This window comes from Theropithecus gelada, chromosome 3 (genome assembly GCF_003255815.1).
Source record: "Theropithecus gelada isolate Dixy chromosome 3, Tgel_1.0, whole genome shotgun sequence".
NCBI classification, from domain to species: Eukaryota; Metazoa; Chordata; class Mammalia; order Primates; family Cercopithecidae; genus Theropithecus; species Theropithecus gelada.
In genome coordinates this window covers 139,266,680-139,288,901 of record NC_037670.1, presented here as the reverse complement: position 1 = coordinate 139,288,901, position 22,222 = coordinate 139,266,680, and the positions used below count along the sequence as shown (strand labels likewise).

Genomic DNA, 22,222 nt, shown 5'->3' with positions numbered 1-22,222 from the left:
ATTTGCACAATAAATCATGCCGCCTATTTAAGGCCTACTGTTCTGACATATGTGCCTCCTGAAATTCAGGTGCTATTTCTGTTCACCACAACTGTTTCTGCCACTGCCCCACTCTGCACATCAGGTTTTAGGTGTTTCCTCAACAAGAGATCACATATTCTATATAGCAAGAGATCTATCCTGAGAGTAAAGCAAGTGCTATAAAAAGAGACTCATAGAATCTTGGAACCAAACTTAATTTTTAAAATTATCTAATCTAAATCTTTCATTTCACAGAAAAAGCAGGCCCATAGAAACTCAAGTACCCCAGCAAGCTGGTGGCAGAATTGAGAATGTTTTTCCTTTTAATTTGCCATCTACCACTTCTGTGGATTTTTTGTTTTGGTTTGGTTTTGATTTTTATTACAGCACATTGCCAGAGAATAAACATAACTTCAAAACTGATAGTCAGAAGAAACACAAAATTTTAGGGCACAACCTTAAATAGTGACAAATCATGAAGACATCGAACTTTGAGAAAAATATGGACAATGGAATTTTAATCTAGACTCAAGCAATCACAATAAAACAAACCTACACTTGTCTAATTCTACGGTCTTACAATGAAGATATGGATAAGACTTTGCAAAATATATTTATACATTTAAATTTGTATTTTATGTTCCTCTTTTCCCCAATCCAGTCTGGAACATATTTTGTGATAAAAGCAGATTACACAGATTACAAGGGACTTCCCTTATCCAGAGCTCTGTGGTAGGCCATAAGTGTGAATGTGAGTATGAGAGGAGAAGAGAAAGAAAAAGAAAAAGAGGGAGGGAAGAGGGAGAAGGAAGGAGAAGGGAGAGAAAGAGGAAGAGTAAAACTATATCTCATTCATATACTGATGATTTTCTTCCTCCTTCATATGTTACTTATGAAGCTGCATTCCTACATTACAAATAAATTCAGACATGGTATTAAAGGCAATCAATAATAAAAAATTTTATAAACAATCCATAAGCTATTTCAAGTTAGGATTGATATGCAAATGTTACCATTCTTTAATACAAAAATAAGTAAATATCAAATGCAAAATAAGAGGTTAGGGACATAATAAGTAAATTCAAATGTATAAAACAAGTAGATTTCAATTGCATTCAATTATTTCACCCAATCACCTAGAAGCGAAGATCCTCTAAAGAAAATTGCATTGCCTTCCCAACTCCTTGGAGAGCCAGTTTAGTTAACAGCCTACCTATGCTTCAGAGATGACCATGCAGCTTACATGTCAAACTCATTTTAAAGTGTCAATCAAGTCCCTTTCAATCTAATTAGTTTGGAAAGTAGTGTCACTGACCTGGAACTATGCAGACCATTTATTATCATATCATTTGATCAACCTAACACTTTATCTCAGTTGAGTTTGAGACACCTGTAGCCAAAATGTAATATCCTTTCTCCCACTCATTACTGGTAATTCTCAATACAATTTCCTATTTACAACTCAATTTGTCTCTATGAATAAGCATGACCAACTTCAGAGGCATTCCACAGAATTTCTCTTACTTAAGATTTCATAGCAAAATAGAAAGGAAAAGGGAATAAGGAGAAATATATGTATATCAGATACATATAACAGATTCAAGACTTTAGACATCCAATAACTGCTAAAAGGAGAAAGGAGGAAAACCAGAGGACCGTGGATACATGGAAAGAAATTCAGATCCTTAAATATAGGAGGAGATTTTTATTTTTTAAATGTAATACAATGAATTATATAAAGGGAGTCTGTTTTAATTATCACCATGTGCAATTTGTTTAATAAAGAAAAACTTTCTCAGGTTCATAGTATTTAACCTGTTTTTAACCCAGCCAAGGGCAGGATGAGATATAACTGAAGAGGTAATAACTAGTTCCTCAGGGGACAGAGAACACAGCCAAGTGCCTCTAAAGGAGGAGCTGAAGACCAGACCAGTGAGGCTGGAATGGGATGGGAATGAAGATGGTTGAGGTGCTGACCAACATGGCGGCTGGAAGATGCTGGTCAATCAAGCAACAGAAATCACCTGGCCTATTCCCTGGCAAGAGCATGAAAGTTACCTAATCTTTCTCTCATTTTAGCTTTGTCTATTTAAGAACTGATTTGCAAGACAAAAATACAAGCAGGTAATCTTATCTCTGAACTATAGAATAACATATTGCATCAGGGAGAGATGAAAATAGACACATACACTCATGTATGCCATCAAAATGTTGTATTTATATTTTTAAATGTGGCATTAAAAAAAGAAGTATAGCAGTTATATTTAAAGTAATGACTATTCACTCTAGAAGACGATCATCTAAAAGCAGGATGTCAGCTGCCACTGCTTCCTTTTCTATCTTGTGCTTTCCTTTGGGGAAGTTAATCTGCATTTTACCAAAATTCCTGTTTGTCTGAAGGATAAGCAAGATTCTTCAATTATATTTGCTTGATCAAATAATTACCAGGAAATATTATTTTACATCTGGTCAAATAAAATCTACATATATCTCAAACTTACCTTCAGGTGAAGAGCCTGTCTTTTGGGAAAAGACAGCATTTACTTTGCTCTTCTTACTGATATCGCTGTTTACAGACAAGCTGGACTGAATTTTTCTATGCATTTTTTGCGAAACAGGTGCTGAAAGTTTGCGATTATCTGCAGATCCGTGTTTGGCCCCATGGTGAATTCCATTTCCATTGCTCAGACCTGTGTGGCCATTCTTTATCTTGCCTATTTCCTCATCACTCGACACCTGTGCTGAAGTCTGAAGCTGAGGCAAGCGCTGAGGTTGGGCTAAATTAAAAACAGGAAAAAGTCAGCCAGTTAAAGAAAAAGAAATTAATATTTTAAAATAATGAAAATACATTCAGTAGCAGAGATTTGGGGTTTTACCCATGATATTAACACTGAAGAGGCAACAAAGAAAAGAAAGAAAAATACTAACATAGACATAGAGAAAGTATAATTTACTAAAACAGAAAATGGGAACAGGGTCGTCAAAAGTGGGTTTGTGCAAGGATATAAAAAGTAGACCAGAGACATACTGTTTTGGGAGGTTTTAAAGAAAATTTAAGTTAGAAATCTGAAAAGGTAATTTAAGACTCATTCAGAGAATGCTGATTGTTTTCTATGTGCTGAGCCCTCTTTGTGCATAGACACAACAGTGTTATTTCAATACTACTACTAATAACAAACTACTCAATTGTCTTTTCAAATAAAAGGAAAGAAATGATAAGTTCTGGTATTCAAAGCTGAACAATACAAAGAAAAATACGGTGTTTAAAAAAAAAAATCCCATTGTGAATCCTGCAGAAAAAAAATCTTTTCTATATTTATTCTTTAATTTGATTTTGAAATAAACCAGTTATGAAAAGTTAGGAATACAAGATAATTTCTTTAATAAAACATATCTACCAAAATTAAATGTCAGGACTTTAGAAGTACATCAAATGCCCATTCTTACGTGACTTATGTAACGTTATGCAGGAGATCATAGTACAAGCAATAAACAAGACAAAGAAATGTAATAGATCTGACTTCTAGAAGGAATATACAAAATTTTTGAGCTGTGCACAGAGTTGAATGTTCTGCGGAACATTCAAATATATAGTATACATATAATCTAAGTTTAAGACTATAAATACTGAAAGTCTAAAAATGTAGCAAGATTGATACACAACCATACAAAATCAACAATGCTCCTGTAAGCAGACAGTAAAACCAATTAAAAAATATACAAGAAAAACAACTCTTCACAATAACACAAAAAGAAAAGAACAAGCCAACAAACAAAAAAAGACGCTGTACGTATCTTGGAATTAAACTAGAAAAAAATGGACAGAGGTTTTATGGCAAAAATTACAAAACACTACTGAAATGCATAGAAGAAACCCAAATAGGTGGAGAGAACATAAATATATTAATTATGTTAATTCTCCCCAATTTATTATTTAATGCCATTTCCATAACATTTCCAACAGGCTTGTTTATGGAACTTGACAAGCTGATCCAAAAATGTATATGGAAGAGTAATCAAGAAGGACCAAGGAAATTTTAAGAAGAAAAAGAGGGTTGTAGGATTTGACGTATGAGCCATTTCTATCACAGTACCTAAAGCAGTATGGCATTGGACCAGGCATAGACATACAAGCCAATGAAGCTTATGAAATTATTAAGCCCCAAATATGGGACTCATATATTAGTATAAGGTAGACATGCACACACCTACATATTTGGGTACAATAAATTAACATGCATAATTACATTATTATATAAATTAATATAATTATATCAATATAAATATTAATGTTTTTAATCAATATAATCTAAGTAATTATGTTGATTATATATATTTATATAACATATAAAATATATAAATAAAATATAATTAATTATATAAATATTAATATTTATACAATTAATATTTGGGTATCGTATGCTTAATATAATTAGTACATGTAAATTCCAAATTTATTAAATGCCCATATATAAAAAAACAAAACTTTTTATTTAAAGAGTAAATAGAGGATACTGTTTTAATAGCATAACCACAAACAAATATGATTTTTTAGACAATGAATCATAAAACAAATGTGAATATTCACCTGTTGTGTTGTGTTGTCCAACATTTCCGGTTACACTCATGGAGTTACGTAAATTCCTCTACAACATCCCTAGGCTACTCTGGAGCTAGAGGACAAGGATGTGACCTATGTTCTGCCAAACAGAAGTGTGGCTTGCATTTGGAAGTGATCAATGCAAGCTGTTAGCCACACCAGGGTGGTGGAGCCTCTCAACACAGGGAGTGAAGAGGTATTTGTCGATTTTAGCAGTGAGGGAAAACTTATGGTGTCCACCTCCTAGCAAAGAGTGGCCTAGTGCTACAGCAGTGGGGTTTTCAATAGAAAAGTCCTACTGAATGGATGGACATGATCCTTGGCTGTATAACTCTGGGATTATCTATGTGCTGCTAATAAATTTATTTTCTATTTAAATTAGCCAAGATTTTTGCAGCTAAAAGCCCTGATGCCCCTCAAAAGTTATCTGTTTACATTGATTAAGTATTAAAATCATCATTTACCTTCATTATATAAATTTTAAGCAAAGTTATATATCACAGCTTTTCAGCAAAAAACACGAGCAACAACAAAAAACATTCATGTGAAAATTGTACTGTTATACTTTCCTGGAATTTAAAAATCTAAAACTCACTGTTTTAATTAGTCTTTTTTTCTGTTCATGATTATGAGCAATTATGAAATGTAAATTACAAAAGACTATGAAGAACTGTTCCACTTGGAAAAGTATTGCATGTAAGGATGTAACAGTTATACATTGGGTTGATAAATGTGCTAAAGAGGACTTATTATCATTGGGGTCTACATAAGACTTGAAGCATTTTTCAGAAAAAAAAGACAGTTTGCCTCTGAGTAAGTCTTTAGTAAGCCATTGTTTACTTCAATTCTTTTTCATACATCCTATGTATTGTGAAGAAAAACACCTTAACATGTCAAAATATTCTACTCATTTACTAGCATATTTTAAGAAAAATGATGGATTTTTTTACCTAAATGCATACTTTCATACCAAGTCTATTAACATTAATATCTGATTTATAAAAACGAATATAGGACATCCTGTTATGGTTTTTCAGTTCTTTACTGATAAAGAGGAATAATAGTCTAAAAGTAAACATCTGTTCAGCAGTTATATATGCCCTTTTCATAACTAAAATCTACACAGCATCTGTAAAAGGATTTCTTACGGGTGTGCAATGGTTTGATTTAGAGATGAATTTGCTGCTTCTGTAACTTCTTGTATCAACTAGAATGACATGCTAATGACTGCTATTGAACATAAACCTAGTTATGCATATGTACTTTAAAAGATGCCAAAAAAGACAGTTAAACCTAATTTGGTGTTATTTTCAGAGCACTTTCCAGTAATCTCACCAAATAAATGGAATGTTTTCGGCCACTTTTTCCTCTGGAAAGAATATTTCAAGCAATATGAGAGCTTGATTGAGTTGAAATGGCATTGACCAAAGCTGGAGAGACTCCTTGTCAATCAAAAACGTCCTGTCATATTTCATAATTCAAAATAAATTTAGAATTACTATGCAATAAATATTTTTCATAAATAAAAATAAGAGTGGTAAAAGACACTTGTATCCTGGCTACCAAATTCTAAAATTGACATATGTGACCTTTCTCTGCTATCAAAATTGACTATTTGCAAATTACTAGGTATGGCTGGAGTGATATTCTCACGCATGCTTAATGATTTATCTATATTTCAATCTTCAAAATGATATCCATTTCTGTTGGCAGATAAACAGCAGTACATTATTTTTGTTTCACTGTCACCTAATTATTTTCACTATAGTTTGGATTATGATCAGATAACCAAGCATTATCCCTTTACACCAGTTTTTCTAACATTAAAATATTTCTTAGTTGAATGATTTTGCCAGATGTGTGTATTGTGTAAGTCAAATCAAAACTGGATAAGCCTTAAATACATTAGCTATCTCAAAAGAAATTAAATTTAACTTTATTGATAATTATTTATGGATGTGACTTGAATCTTACGGTAAAATTGCAGTTAAAACCAAGTAGGAAACATGATTTTATTTTCAAATAAAGAACAAAAACGCCTGACTGATTAAACCACAACAACTTGGCTTTAAACAGATTTCCTTCCTTATTGTGTCAAAGTTGTGTATGGCTTTAAAAAAAAAAAAAAAACACACGCTAATATGGAAACGACACAATGCTTCTTAAAACACAAGTGATGCCTAGGGACCCTCGCTCTCCCTTTAATGATCCACTGCTCTCATTCAGCTGTCTTTCTTTTTTCAAATCTTTACATATGTGACAGCTCTCAAAAGTAGACCATAGACCATCTGGCATTTTTCAGAGGTGTAACTTGTGCAAATTCAGCTCTATTGGGAGCGCACTGCTATCTTCTGCCTGCGTTATAAAGGGACAATAGAATGTAGAACTTATGAGTTGTTTTGAATTATTCATTTTTTTGCCTGTATATTCAAGAAATTTTACAAACTCTGCATTTTGTACTACATAATCACATGCGTTAAAGGTACAAAGAAACTTTTTGACACCTCTTTTCTACAGAAAGCTGGCATTTTGTTTGATATGTGAACATTCAGCATCTGTTATATCATTCTAAACAGGATGGGTACTTCTACAAAAGACCCCATTTTAAATTTACTCCATAATACTAGCAAAAAAAAAAAAGTATTCTTGATATTCAGTAATGAATGCAATACACATCAAAATTTCAAATACCACTTATAAGAACATTCAGCGTCTTCAAACCTGGATAGCATTGGTCATCCGCTTAGCATATGTGTAAAGATGTTTTTTAAAAAAATCATTGCTGACACAATACAGCATGATTGTAATTTTAATATCCATGATGAATAGTTACAAATGTCTTAAGAAATACTGTGCTTTGTGGGTTCAAATGTTTTCAATCAGGAAGGAAACCAATAAAATTAGGTCTAGTGATTTTCAATAAGAATAATAAATATGGGAGTAAATGAGTCAATAGCATGAACTTCTTTTGATAATTTAAAAAAAAATGGTGATATTGTAGCTAGTAATAACTATACTGGAAACCACAGCTGCTGGAGTGGCAATATAAAGCAACATTTTGCTGTAGCGTATAATCTATTAGTATGTGCAAATCATCTTCAGCCACTGGTCTCTTTACACAAGTCAGATTTAATAAAATTAAAAAGAATTCTCATGCTATTCAGCTTAAATGGTTGTTGTACACATTTAAAAAATCAAAATTAAATGCTCAGGATGTAAAATTGTTAATAACAAAATGGTCAATGTAGAATATGGAGGGAGAAAATGACTTGGTGTAAATCTAAATGATTTTTCCCAGAGATGGCAACAAAGCTTTTACTGGTACCCACGACTTTGCTACTCCATAGTCACAATGGGACAAATACATACACAGATAGTAGAAGATATATATATATATAATATATGATATGCACAGATATACAACAGCTTTAAAAGGAAGATGAAAAGTTACTTCTATATGCACTAATATGATAAAAACTATTTTACATTTTTATTGCAATATAGTGTGAATTTAGGCTAAAATCAACTAAAATGAACATCCTAATGCCCAGTTCTTTTCATCAACTTGATCCAAATCTTCCTCAATATGGAAACCCTACATGGACCCTATATCCCAACACTGACATAGTCTAGACGTCTCTGGCACTTTCTGTATCTGTTTCTTTATTTCCCCTTCAAGGGTCTTCTAATTTTGTTTTTGTATTTACCTCTTGAGCTTCTGGACTCTTTTTTGACATAATATTTTCCATCTTTACTTTATTTGATGTGGATATTTAACATGCTGAAATACACTTTGGAATCCTGACATTTTTTGGAACACTCATCAATTTAAGGATTCCAGTCAAATTCTGTAACTACCTGGCTGGGAACTCTCAAAGGAGGCAATTGTTTTATGATTACATCACATCTTACAGAATTTTTAACATGAGTTCGGTTTTAATGATTCAAAATAAATCTCCAGATGACAACAGGAAGTACAACTACCCCCATCCCCAAAGAAAGGATAAAACTTTAGAAGTTGTTTAGAGAGGCAGTAATTTTTCTGTATTTCATAAAGAACATTTAGAGAGTACTGAGATTTAAATAATGCCTGGAGTAAGAGACTCTTCTCCAAATTAATTTTCCCAATTGTCCTTAGTACGTGGTTAGTCCCATTTTTCTGCAACCCTAACCTTGCAGTTAGGTTTAGCTATGTATCTATGGTCTCTCTAAAGGAATGAGAGCAGGAATTATTTCTGTCACTTTTAGGACTGGGTCTTAAAACCTGGGTGTGCCCGCTCTATACTTTCTGTTTTGCAGTTGGCAGCAAACCAGTTTTGACCACAGCTGAGTGAAATACGTTAAGAGATGTTCCAGATACCAAACAAAAGGAATCTGTATGGCAGCAGGGAGGGGCACTTCTTGCTGACCTGGAATGCTCATTTCCTACTGTTCCATAAGGAATTAATTTTTATCCTATTTAAGCTACAGAATTAATGCTGAGACTCCATAAAACATTAATGGCTTCTATAAAGGCCTATTAACAACTATGTACTATGAATATATACATACATATATACACACACATATATTCATATGTGTGTGTGTGTGTGTGTGTATACATATGATACATAAACTGCCCTTAGCCCAAATGACTCAAAATATGCCAAATTTCACAGGAAAGAAATGCTTAAATGATGATTGGCTAAAAATATACACAATCTATTAACAACATATAAACAATCTCTTAATAATAGTAGGAAGAATGCTACTAAATCTACAGCTACAGTGGATCTTAGAAAGTAGACAATCTGAGCCAGGCGCAGAGCCCAGTGCTTTGAGAGGCTGAGGTCGGAGGATCACTTGAGCCCAGGAGTTCGAGACCAGCCAGAACAACATAGTAAAACTCTGTTTCTACAAAAAAATAAAAAATTAGCTGTATCCCAGCTACGTGGGAGGCTACGGTAGGAGGATGGCTTGAGCCCAGGAGGGCAAGGTTATAGTGAACCATGATCAGGCCACTGCACTCCACCCTGAGTGACAGAGATCCTATCTCAAGGAGGGGAAAAAAAAAGAGAGAAGAAGAGAGAGATAAAGAAAAAGTTGACAATCTTTACAATGCAAGGTCTTAATTATTAATGAGGTATAATAATGATATCATGTAGTTTTGTAGAAAAAGTATCCATCCCACCTTACTTTGCCATTTGAAGCCAGTATATAAAATTTTCTTAAATTTCCATCCTAATCATGGCTAGGAGGATATCAGATAGGGTGACCCAACAATCCCAGTTTACTCAGGACTAACGGGGTGGTGGAGTGTGGTGGGGCTTCCTGGGATGAAGAATTTTTAGTTTCAAAACCAGGTCTGTCCCTGACAATCTGGGATGAGTTGATCACCTTTGTATCAGGAGTAATTTATGTGTAACTGCTAATGACTTTCCTCAAACAAGATATTCGCAACAATAGTGGTAAGCCTATAGATTCTGAACAAGACAAACCAGGGTTTGAATGCTAGAGTAAGTATTTCCCATTTCTGCTGTCTTACAAAAGTTACTTCACCCTTTACCCTAAACATTCCCTCCCTCCCCAACATTAGGACTTCACTTGCAAATGAGAGAAATGACAGATCCTCCTATGTATGGGGAGGCCTAGATTTCCAGCTCCTAACCCTTGTTTTTTCCTTTCCTTATCCTCCGCTACATAATTTTCCCCATTTATTCCTGAATTACTATTTGTCTTTTTTTTTTATTCTGTGTTATTAGCTTTTTTCTCTGTAAATCAGCAGAAAACCCTTTTGCAAATAAACATTTTTCAAGTTAATATACAAACATTTTCTTTCATTTTTCAGAAAACTTATGATGTGATAGAAAAGTAAATCCAAATATAAACAGTTTTAAAAAGAATAATCAGCATTTTGTTTTAAGATCTGCATGTATTACTAAAACATCCCCAGATAGTAAACCAATGAAGAAGAAAAAAAATCCACTATATTTTATCCACGTACAGCTTTTCTCTAATGCTTGTTATCCAGAGAAATTAACTAGAAATTTTGATGTACAAAAGCTAGCCTGATGTGAAGCCAAATTTGTCATTCATTTGAGGATAAAAGCATAAAAGCAAGCAACAGAGGCCACAAAGCATGCAAGAAGACCTCCCATTAAGAAGCATGCAGCACTCTCAGGTTTCACCTCAATGAATGTATTGACAAACTTAGATAGATGCAGAACACTTTTCCAATATAGGCCCCAGACCCAGCCCTGCTTTTGGATCCCTTTACTCTCCTCCATGTGATTCCGGCTTTCTAACAAAACAAGGATATATATCAAAAAGTTTGAAACCAAGAACTCTGACCTAATGTAAACACCTGTATCAGAAGTAGATTGTTGAAATGTGAAGTTAGCTAAGTAAAGGCAAGAATGGGAACAATGAGATCCCTCCATCCTAACCTGAAAAAGCAGCAGTTACTATTAAAGAGCAGCTAACTGGTTAGTTAATACAAGTCTCATCAGTTCTTGGAATGTGTATACTAAGACTGGATCCTCACAGTATTCTGCAGAAAATTGCCCACGTGTTTGTATATTAGATTTTTTATGGCCTTGAGAAGTTCCTACAACAAAACAATAAACTACATTCTAACTAGTTGAAGTAAAAACCAACTAGAAAAAGTAGACAGCTTTACTAAAAGCTGTTTTTTTACCTACAGGTGATACAGCCATAGCCAGCAACGTGCAAATAAATTTATTATTGTGTAAACTCAAAAAGGTCCTCTCCTCTGTATAGACACATTTCAAAAAGTCACGCTTGCTGTGGTTCAAGTGCTGGTGAGTAGAGGAAGAACTGAAGTTCAGCCCCCACTTGCCTTTATGCAATTCACACATATACAAACTAAGGAACAGCCTTGGTAGCCAGGGATCTGGGACCAGTAAAGTTAAGATAATCATATACATGTTAGCTGAATTTAACAGCCACATTACTTGTTACAATTTGAATTTAGTGTGCTGACTGAAGTGCTGGAAATACTAGGGAGGAGATTGAACTGTTGAAGACTGAACTCCAGGCTCATCCAAGTGCCTCCCCTACTCATTGCCTTTAAGTCATTCAGATCATTCATTCACAAGGAGTAAATCCTGGGGGAGGCGCAGCAACGCAGGTCAAACCTCATCACTTGCAGAAGTAGAGCTAGTGACAGGAAGCTATTAAATTGATACAAAAGGAGATATGCAGAGCCCAGAGCCCAAAAACTAAAGTGGTAAAGCAAGGGACCAGAGTCAGAGATCATTACTTGACACAAATTTGGAGCCAGTGACCAGAAAATGAAATCTTCTACTGCCACCTCCAAAAAATAAGATAGATAAAGCAATCAACAAAAATCATAAAGACACTGTATTGCTAGAAACATCCCCAGCCTAGCAAATAAAGGCTTATGACTGTCCCACCCTAAGGGAATCTGAATCCAAGGCCTTGTTGCTAACAAGGAAAGAACTGCTAAGGCGTCTCCAAGGAAATCCCTCCTGAACCCCTCCTCAGAGATGGCTATGAAGGAGCCCAAACAAGGGGAATCTTCTTAATAGATAATCCTGCAGTAAACAAATCCACTAGGACAGAACCCAGACCAAGGTCAGGGAAGAAACTCAACAACAAGATGGTCATGATAGTCCCTGGCCATATTATCTTCTGCACGACCCTAACCAGGGAAATATGGTGCATTCCCTAGACCAGCACTGTACTTCAGAGTACACTGTGACTATCCTACATTCTGTCTATCCAGATGTGTTTTAAGCCATATGTTGCAGGATCATGAAGGGCTACTTCCAAATTTGATGTAGGTCAGGTTTCTGAATTACTTCAGAGGAGGAACAAACATCACCTAGAGGTCTGTGGAATAACATGACGCTAGCTCTAGATGCTTCATCTGGATGTGACTTTGATTTGTCTCCCATTAGGGAGAGAGGTACATATACATTTGTGTGAGGGATCATTGGATCTCATTAAGTAAAAACATTGTGGCATTATCTGCATGTTTATACACCCATAAGTGTGTGCTGATCAGCCAAAAACAAGACATAGTAGATAACTGCTCATGGTCTATCCAATATCACCCCTTTCTTCTGATAGCAGTATAGATACTGAGTCTGGGACCTCAATTTACTGACATGAACCCTTCACAAAAATAAAGTATTTTTAGTAATATACATTTTGTGCACAGAGTTTGACAATACCGGACATTTGCTGACTTGCCTTGATTATATAGAGTTCCTTAAGTACAAGATCCTATATTCTTAGAATTCCATCACCCTTATCAGACACATATATGCTGATAAAGAGCCTTGTACGATGTTCAGCACCCAGTGGACACCCAGTGAAAATTAAGTTGATGATGATGAATTATACTAGCTTTTAAGCTGTCACTTGATCCCAGCATATAACAACCTTCCTGAATAAATCAAGCAACAGTTTGGTATTCAATACCATTATAAACTTCATCCTTCACCTTCCTGAGTCTAGGGAATTGCTGTAAAAGCATAATATAAGGATGGTGGAACTGTAGCAAGGATTCAAGAAATTCACTCTGTTGTAACAAGGGAATTAAAGATTCAGTTACAGATATCATACTATGTGTAGAGAAATGCATCAAAAATACTGGTTAAGTAACCTTTTTGAAAACAGCGTCAGAAAAGTCAAAGTCAAATTATGTATCTAAAAGTTTCTTCCTCCTTGTAATAAAAGCAAACCCAACTTAATATACAAGTGAAACTGGTATCTCCTTGAGATTAGGGCAGTGGGAATGCAAATGAAGTTCCAGTTATGAGATATGGAATTAGGTAGAAGAGCATACAGATTGCTAACTGAACGCTTACAAAATTAAACTTATTTCTGGTGGTTTACACAAGGTAAATCAGAAGAAAATCAATTCTATTGTTATACATTTACAAAGCTTTAATAGTAGTGCTCATAGCCCTCAAAGTTCATTGGTGAGTAGTTGTTACTAGGAGGGCTTCATAAATTCCCTTAAAATGTAGACTGAGAAAAGGAAATCTTCGTGCTTGAATTCTAATAACAGTTCTCATTATAGATGGCCCTCTGTCTGACATAATTTGGTAATTTAGCACTGCAAGCAAAGTTCTAGGAATTGACTTAGGAAAAAACTGGGATGGTGCTAATTATCTTGTCCAACCCATATAGAAGATCCTGGTGAGTTTCTTCCATAAAGAAATAATGAACAAGCTGCTTATCTCACATAAACGAACAACAATATTCAGATAAATCGTGCAACAAAAGTTTCCAAACTTGTAGAAGTAGATTCACATATACGAATTTTAAATTCTTTTTTATATGTGAAAGATAGCTTAAACATAATGAAAATTTCTAGCACATAAATGAATAAGTAAAAATGACACTATTTTCTCATTATTCTCATTTGCTTTCTCCTGAGGTTAAAATCTTGCCCATGTTTTGATTTTTAAGAGCATGATTTGGGGGGTATGAATTTTAGATTTTGTCTTCATCAAAGTAGCAAGACAATTTTAAACTCCTGGGAATAAAATGTTACTTAACATATAAGCATCTGTAAATAGCACAGAGAGACAAACTCATTAACAACATTTCGAGATTAACACAATTGAGGCTGGGCACAGTGGCTCACGCCTGTAATCCCAGCACTTTGGGAGGCTGAGGCAGGAGGATCCCTTGAGCCCACAACTTTGACACCAGCCTGGGCAACATAGCGAGACTCTGTCTTTTTAAAAAGAACGGGGCATGGTGGCATGTGCCTGTGGTCTCAGCAACTCGAGAGGCTAAGGTGTTAGAATTGCTTGACACTGGGAAGTCTAGGCTACAGTAAGCTGAGATTGCACCACTCCAGCCTGGGCAACAAAAAGAGACTCCATCAAAAAAAAAAAAAAGAAAAGAAATAAAAGATTAACATGATTGAGACCATTTACACAGATGTTTTTCCTCTAATTGTGCCATTAAAACCCACTAAATCTCTCAAGGTAACTTTGGCTGCAAACTGACTTAAATACATTATTATATAATATTTGTTTTACAGGCACCATTCTAGAATAAGGGATGTTACAAAGAATAAACATGTAAAGACCTGGCCCTCATAGAGCTTACAATTATTTATCATCTCACATAACAGAAAATCCAAAAATAGGGTAGCTGTACTATTATTCATTTCATAGCTTTATATCATGAAAGACAAAGGTTCCATATGTTTACAGTAATCTCCAGCATGTCAACTTTCTCATCTGACTGTTGCCCTCAGAGTTATGAGTCTATGATGCAGCTTCAGGCATTTCATCAAAGAATGACATCAAGCCTTGAAAAAAGGAGGCATTCTCCCTTAATGTCTTTTTCTAAAAATATTTAAAAACCCTTTTCCAGAAACCCTCCAGGAGATGTCTTCTCACATCTCACTGGTCAGCACTGAGTCACAGCCTGACCCCCAAACCAGTCACTTGCAAGGGAAACAGGATGACCGTGACTGGCTGAAACTAATCAGAATCTTTTCACCTGACTTTGGTACATCTGAACAAAATCTGTAATCTCTTAAGAAACAAGCAAATGTTCAGAGAGTAACAAGCAATTTCAACTGCATCAACACTTTTTAAAAAATTTAAACACAGAAAAGTATTGGGAATAATATATAACACCCAGAAATTTACTAGAATTTTAAAAATTTGAACTTTTTACATATTTGCTTTAAGTAGGTATACTTAATTTTTTATTAAAAAAAGATCCAACGCGCTTTTTTGAATGACTGAGTATCAGCACCTTCATCCCTTAACATCACTAAGAAGCTAAATTCTGTCCATTAACAGTCTCTTAGAATAGTCTCTCCTCCATATCATCCTATCGCTACTAACCAGGCTTCCCAGATACAACTTCTACATACATTCTACAGGCCTAACCCTGCCCTGCCACATCAACATCTTCCAGGGAATGGAACCCAGAAACAATATTTGAAAAAAGCTTTCATGTGATCCTGATACACAACCAGATTTCAAACTATTGCTCTAGTATAAACTGTTATTCTGTAAATATTATTTTATTCTTTTATTATAGTGTTTAGTGACACAAACAACCTGTTCTTTTTGACATATTGTTGGTGGGAGCTGTAGTCATGTGACTGAGGTTGTAAAAATCCAAGATGACTCCTTCCACTAGGACTCAACAGCCTGAAGTGCAGGTGGGTGCTTCAAAAATGTTATCTTGGTGATTTTGTCTTGAAGATAGAAAAAATAACCATATTAAAATGACATCAACCAGTTTGGTTGTGTTTTTGCTTTTCTTTTCTTTTCTTTTTTTTTTTTTTCCTGACTAGGATATCAGAGTGAGCACAATGAGTACAGACTCTCCCAGTCATAAATCAGAAGTAACAACAGGCTCAATTTCAACACAGCCAAGCCCAGTGGCACTCACAAATCATTCTTTACCTTCGGGAATTTACTTTGATAACGTAAAACACTATTATCGTTGACATTATAAAGAACTAATTTTGCTAAAAAAAAAAATAATATACCCTACTAAAACTAAATTTATTTTCTAAATTTATTTTTTATTTAAATTTATTTTTCTAAATTTGCTCAAAAGATTGCTTTCATTAATAAAATTCTGAAATTTAATCAATGCTTATCTTCAATGACAATGACATCTGGCAAATATGTGAAACACTAAAGTAACTTTAAAGAAATTTGAGTTTTAAACGTTCTCTCTAGAAATAGCATCCTTTTGGCATACTGTACATATATAGAAAAATTATAACCTGAAGCAACACTGTATAGAGGTGTGTTATTCTATTTTGCATGTGATACATTTTAACCAAAGTATTCTTCTAGGGGAAAACAAAAGCAAAACTAAGAAATAGTGTCATAATACAAGGATAAAATGTAAGAAAAAATGAAATAATAAAGTAGGGAAAGATACAACCAAATGAGAGATGAAGAAAATATTACTTATTCTCATACAACAAACTTTTATTGAGCACCTAATAATATCCAGAAGACTCTGTGCTAGTTAATAGAGGTCAGAGAGGGGATACATCTCAAAAACTCTCCCAGATTACAAAACTGGCCCATCCCTGCTCATCCCCCACCACCTGTCACTAACTGAATCAGTAGCCTTTGCTGTGTGCCTTGCACACAAATATCTCTCAGATGTCAATTGTGTTCCATAATCCATCCTTGCCCCTCCATCTTCCTTGCCAACATCAATTTAAGTCTTCATCATCTCTTATCTAGGTTATCTTGGTCTCCTAACCTGAACTCCCGGCCTCCAGATTTTCTCTTCCAGTCCATCTTCCATTTCACTGCCAAAAATACATTTCTAAAAAATAAAACCAAAAGCAAAACTTGTTTACACTACTGTCCTAGATGAAAGCTCCAGTATTTACCTACCGCCAGGATAAAATCACAACTCAGTAGGCTCTTCCAAACCCTTCACAGTATTGCTCCAAACTCCTATGCCATTGTTTTCTCTTATTTTCCCATGCCTTAGCTACACTGAATTTCTCCTAATTCCCAAATATCATAATCTTTTCATGCCTCTAGGCCTTGCACCTACTACTCCTCTCCTTGGAATGCCCTTCACTACTTCTTACTCTCACATTAACACCTAGGTGAAATGTCATGTACTATCTGCCTTTGCTAAGTGGTTCCCCTGGGAACCTTGTGGCTCTCTCCTCTGCTTCTATAGCAAAATTTGTTTAAAGATCTGTCCTCTCCACCAAACTGTATGCTTTTCCATAACAAGAAACATTCCACTCCTTCATTCATATAGTCACTCAACAAACATTTATTAAATGACACATGGAAGTCCACACACATACAGTGCTATTCCTCTGATCCAGCACTGAGAACAGTGGCCACATAGAAAAATGACATCAAGGGTCCAGGCGTGGTGGCTCACACCTGTAATCCTAGCACTTTGGGAGGCCTAGGCAAGTGGATAATGAGGTCACGAGTTCGAGACCAGCCTGGCCAATATGGGGAAACCCTGTCTCTACTAAAAATACAAAAATTAGCTGGGCATGGTGTCAGGTGCCAGTAATCCCAGCTACTCAGGAGGCTGAGGCAGGAGAATCACTTGAACCTAGGAGGCGGAGGTTGCAGTGGGTCAAGATCGTGCCATGGCACTCCAGCCTGGGTGACAGAGTGAGACTCTGAAAAAAAGAAAAGAAAAGAAAAGAAAGAAAGGGAGAGAGATAGAGGGATAAAGAAAGAAAGAAAGAGAGAGAAAGAAAGAGAGAGAGAGAGAGAAAGAAAGAAAGAAAGAAAGAAAAAGAGAGAAAGAAAGCAAGCAAAAAAACACGCGAGCAGGCAGGCAGGCATGCATCAAGGAAGAATAGAAAGAAACAATAATGTTCTTGCTCCCTATTTCAATTCTTTAAATACAATCTTTTTTTTTTTTTTTTTTTTTTTTTTTTTTGAGACAGAGTCTCGCTCTGTAGCCCAGGCTGGAGTGCAGTGGCCGGATCTCTGCTCACTGCAAGCTCCGCCTCCTGGGTTCACGCCATTCTCCGGCCTCAGCCTCCCGAGTAGCTGGGACTACAGGCGCCCGCCATCTCGCCCGGCTATTTTTTGTATTTCTTAGTAGAGACGGGGTTTCACTGTGTTCGCCAGGATGGTCTCGATCTCCTGACCTCGTGATCCGCCCATCTCGGCCTCCCAAAGTGCTGGGATTACAGGCTTGAGCCACCGCGCCCGGCCTAAATACAATCTTAATAAGTATATATTGCTTACCTAGAAAAGCAAATTAAGAAAAATAATGCAATTGCCTTATCCCTGTAGTTCCCTGATAAAACGCTTCTTCTACTTAACCCTGATGATTTTTAAAACCTGTAGCAAGTGCCTGCCTCTTTCAAACCCCGATAAACCATCCCATGCACATAATTCACAATGCGAATTATTATTTCTAATTCAAATGAGTTGGAAAAATGACAATGTCATACGTATTCATCACCACAGACCTCACATTAATTCCGTTAATAGTTAGAAAAATATAACTCTGTATTCCAACAGTAGACAAAAACCCATGAATAATACATGAAGCTAATAAAAAAATAAAACAATAAAAAGATTTCAGCACTTGAAGAAAAACAGGAAGTGGAAATACCCATTATATATAGCATTATGTTTTATTTATGTTATGCATTCTTTAACCATACATTTATCTAGTAAGAACCAGACACAGTGCTAAGATGAGTTAAATAAAGGTAAACAAAAATACACTAAACATCTAAGTAAACAAAGCCCAGCACAGTGGCTCACACCTGTAATTCCAGCACTTTAGAAGGCCAAGGTGGGACGATCAGTTGAGGCCATGAATTCAAGACCAGCTTGGGCAACATAACAAGACCCCATCTCTACAAAAACAATAAAATTAGCCAGGCATGGTGGCACATACCTGTACTCCTAGCTACTCGGGAGGCTGAGGCTGGTAGACGGCTGGAGCCCAGGAGGTTGAGGCTGCAGTGAGCAATGATTGTGCCACTGCACTCCAGCCTGGGTGACAGGCTGACACATCTTGCCTCAAAAACATACAAACAGATAATAGATACACAATTTTAAATTACGGCAACTAGTATAAAAGTACTACTGGCAGAGAGAATATCAAGGGAAATTTGTTAGTTTGGATGGCGAGGAACGGCATTTCAACAAAGATCTGAAAGGGAAGGGCTCTCACAAAGACAAGGAGCAACAGTGTCTCAGACCAGACTAACAACCTGCAAAGGTCTCAGACCAGATTAACCTGCAAAGCCCTGAAGCCGAACAAGGTTCAGCACATTTGCTGACCTGATGGGAAGCCAGTGTGGCTAGAGAATACACACACTGTCCTCTAGACTGTATATTTATTGCCTAATTCAAATTATAAACATTAACAAATATATTAGAAAAATCACAGAATGTACTTCCATAAACCATTCCCGGCAACAGTCTTCCAAATATTGTGCTTATTTACCATATAAGCCATTACCATCATAAATTATTCATTTATAAGACCACTCTCGGTATAACTGACCAGAAGTTGGCTTGAATATTTACTGCAAACTAAGACACTCTCAATAAAAGGTTCTTCGAAGTTACATAAAGGGGCCTTCGACTGTATATAAATGTAAAATGCAACCATAATTTGGAATATTAGAAAACACTTATAGAAATTTTATACTTTAATTACTTTCCAAGAAAGAAACACATACATTCATTTCTCTGAAATATACAAGCCTATTTAAAATTGAGTGAAAATTGTTCTTAGGCTAGAGAGAATACCATGAATGATTTGATGCTCTTTAATAAAGAAATGAATAGTTGTGAGGGAATCATGTTGCCATTCTTATGAATCTACTCAGATTTTAGAAAGGAGACTATTACTCTGATTTGTATCTATCTTCATATTTTAGTCTAATTTCATAAATCTGGTTCCTTTACTCAATTAAAACACGTAATTCTCCAGCAGTAGTTCTCAACCTTTTTCCAACTCCACAGAGTTTATCTGAGCACCGCATATCCTTTAGTAATATCCTGTGTGGTTCAAAAAACAGACTCCTCCTCCAGAGATTCTTATGTCTCCTGCCTTACGAACTTCACTGGAGAATCATAATTCTAATACTGGAAGCAGGTATGGTTAGAATGATGACCAAGGGCAGTTTTTATCATAAAGTCAAAACCTTATGGGAGAACAAAATGGGCAACTTGACAGTGAATTAAATGTCTATATATCCGGGACCTTAAAAATTCCCATTAATTTCAAGTAATTATATTCTATTAATATAGCCTTTCAAATCCCATATCATGGTTTACAAATTGCAAGTGATTACTACATATTCTCATTGATTATCAAAGATCATTTTCAAAAGTTACAGCTCTGGCTCTCCCACTATCTGAGTATTCTTGAGCAAACTGCTTACTTCTCTGCTTCAATTTGTCAATTGAGAAACACAGAGGCTGAACACACTGATCTCTTGACCACCTTCCCTATCTTTAAATTACAAGAGTACAGATCCCTAATACATTGTCAACATGTAGAAAAACAATGTGTATATGACATGATATCAAGAAAAAAATACGGAAAGAATCAATGTAAGGACCCACTTCATTATGCCTTGCAATTCAGAATCTAAGCCATCTAAATAATATTTATCAACATCATTATTAAAATTTTCTTCTTTTTCTAGAGAAACAAGTAAGAGAAGGCAGAAGGTATATCTTCAGTAGAAACATTCAGTTACAGTGAAATTAACCTGCAGGAGTGACATGGTTTGGATTTGTGTCCCTGCCCAAAGGGAGGTAAGATTAAATCTCTTCCTTTCTTTGCTTCGAGTTAAAAAACTAGGGAATAAAAGAGAATATGAAAACTAATACATTCTCTAATTCATAATCTCTGGTTCATGGCTATCACTGATCAAGAGAGAAAGAGGTTAGGAGCGTTCATGTGTTGTTGGGGAAAAGGATTGTGTCTCATCCTTTAGATAGTCGATTTCACTGAGCACCCTGTGTTTAGTACGACACTTCCAGGCTTGCTCTGCTATGCCTAGTGCCCAGAGCGGGCAGGGGTCGTGTGGAGGAAACCTGATATTCCAAATCTTGTATACTCTTCTTCTCAAGTCTAAACTTCATCCCATCTTCCAAGAGCCTTAGGTCCTCCAAATCTTGAGACTTTGGGGCTAGTACTGTGTTTTGTGTCATATTGACATTTAGGTTCCAGATTTTCACAACTACAAAATCAGTTATTATTTCTCCATCTACTTGCTGTCTTCAAGAAATGTCTTGACATATTTGATCCACTATTGTTTCCTTGTCTGTGCCTCTCCTTAAACGTATGTCTTTTTAAAATGTATTATTAATTTACTATAATTTAAGTGGAATTTCAAAAACCATAGAATATACATATTGAATCTGCATGTTGAACAAAATACGTTTTATTTCCTAAGAGGCAAACAAAAAAACTCCAGAAAATTTGACAAAACGTTAACACTTATTAAATTTGAGTGTCTGGGACATTGGTGCTTATAATATTCTTGTGTATATTTTTCTATCTGATCAAGATCTTTCATTACATTTAAAAGTAAAAATTAACTTTGAAATAAAAGGGGTCTATTCAGTGCAGTAGCTCACTTTCTCATATGTAGAAATTCCTATTGATATGTGTTTGTGGGGTTTTTAAAGACTATATTTTTAAAAGGCCACGGTACACCTACTGGACTCTTTCCCGCTTACTCTTGGATAATCAGTGAGAGGATCCAGGGGCCAGGCTCTACTTTTCTCCCTGGTTCTCTGCTTAGCATCTCTGGATCAGCCTGAAAATGCAGTAAGGAAGAGTTCTATGCTTTCCATGGCATAACTCACAAAGGCCCTGTACTTCTTTCTTTAACCAAGTGCTGGTTATTCTCATCACTCTGAGTAACTCATATCCATCTAGAGACTCTGAGACTTAACAAAATATTTCCATTTTGATTTTCATATTTGACCCTTCACCAACCCCATGAGGTAGTGAGGAAAGGGATTTTCTCCAAGTACATTTCACTGATGCAAAAGTTAAAGCTAAAAGACAAAGTGACTCACCCAGTGTCCCACAGTGAATAAGTTTTAGTGAGGATTAGTATCCACACTTCACCTTCTCTAG

The 22,222-nt window shown here is 35.6% G+C and overlaps 1 protein-coding gene across 2 annotated transcripts in view; it reads right to left on the bottom strand.

Annotated features, from left to right (window-relative positions):
- MDFIC (MyoD family inhibitor domain containing) overlaps positions 1-22,222 on the bottom strand; it is a 91,620-nt gene that overhangs the window by 31,459 nt on the left and 37,939 nt on the right. For both annotated transcript variants that reach the window (XM_025381013.1, XM_025381014.1), the window contains exon 4: positions 2,523-2,798. In XM_025381013.1, the coding sequence (XP_025236798.1) occupies positions 2,523-2,798 (276 nt within the window). The remainder of the gene's footprint in view (positions 1-2,522; positions 2,799-22,222) is intronic.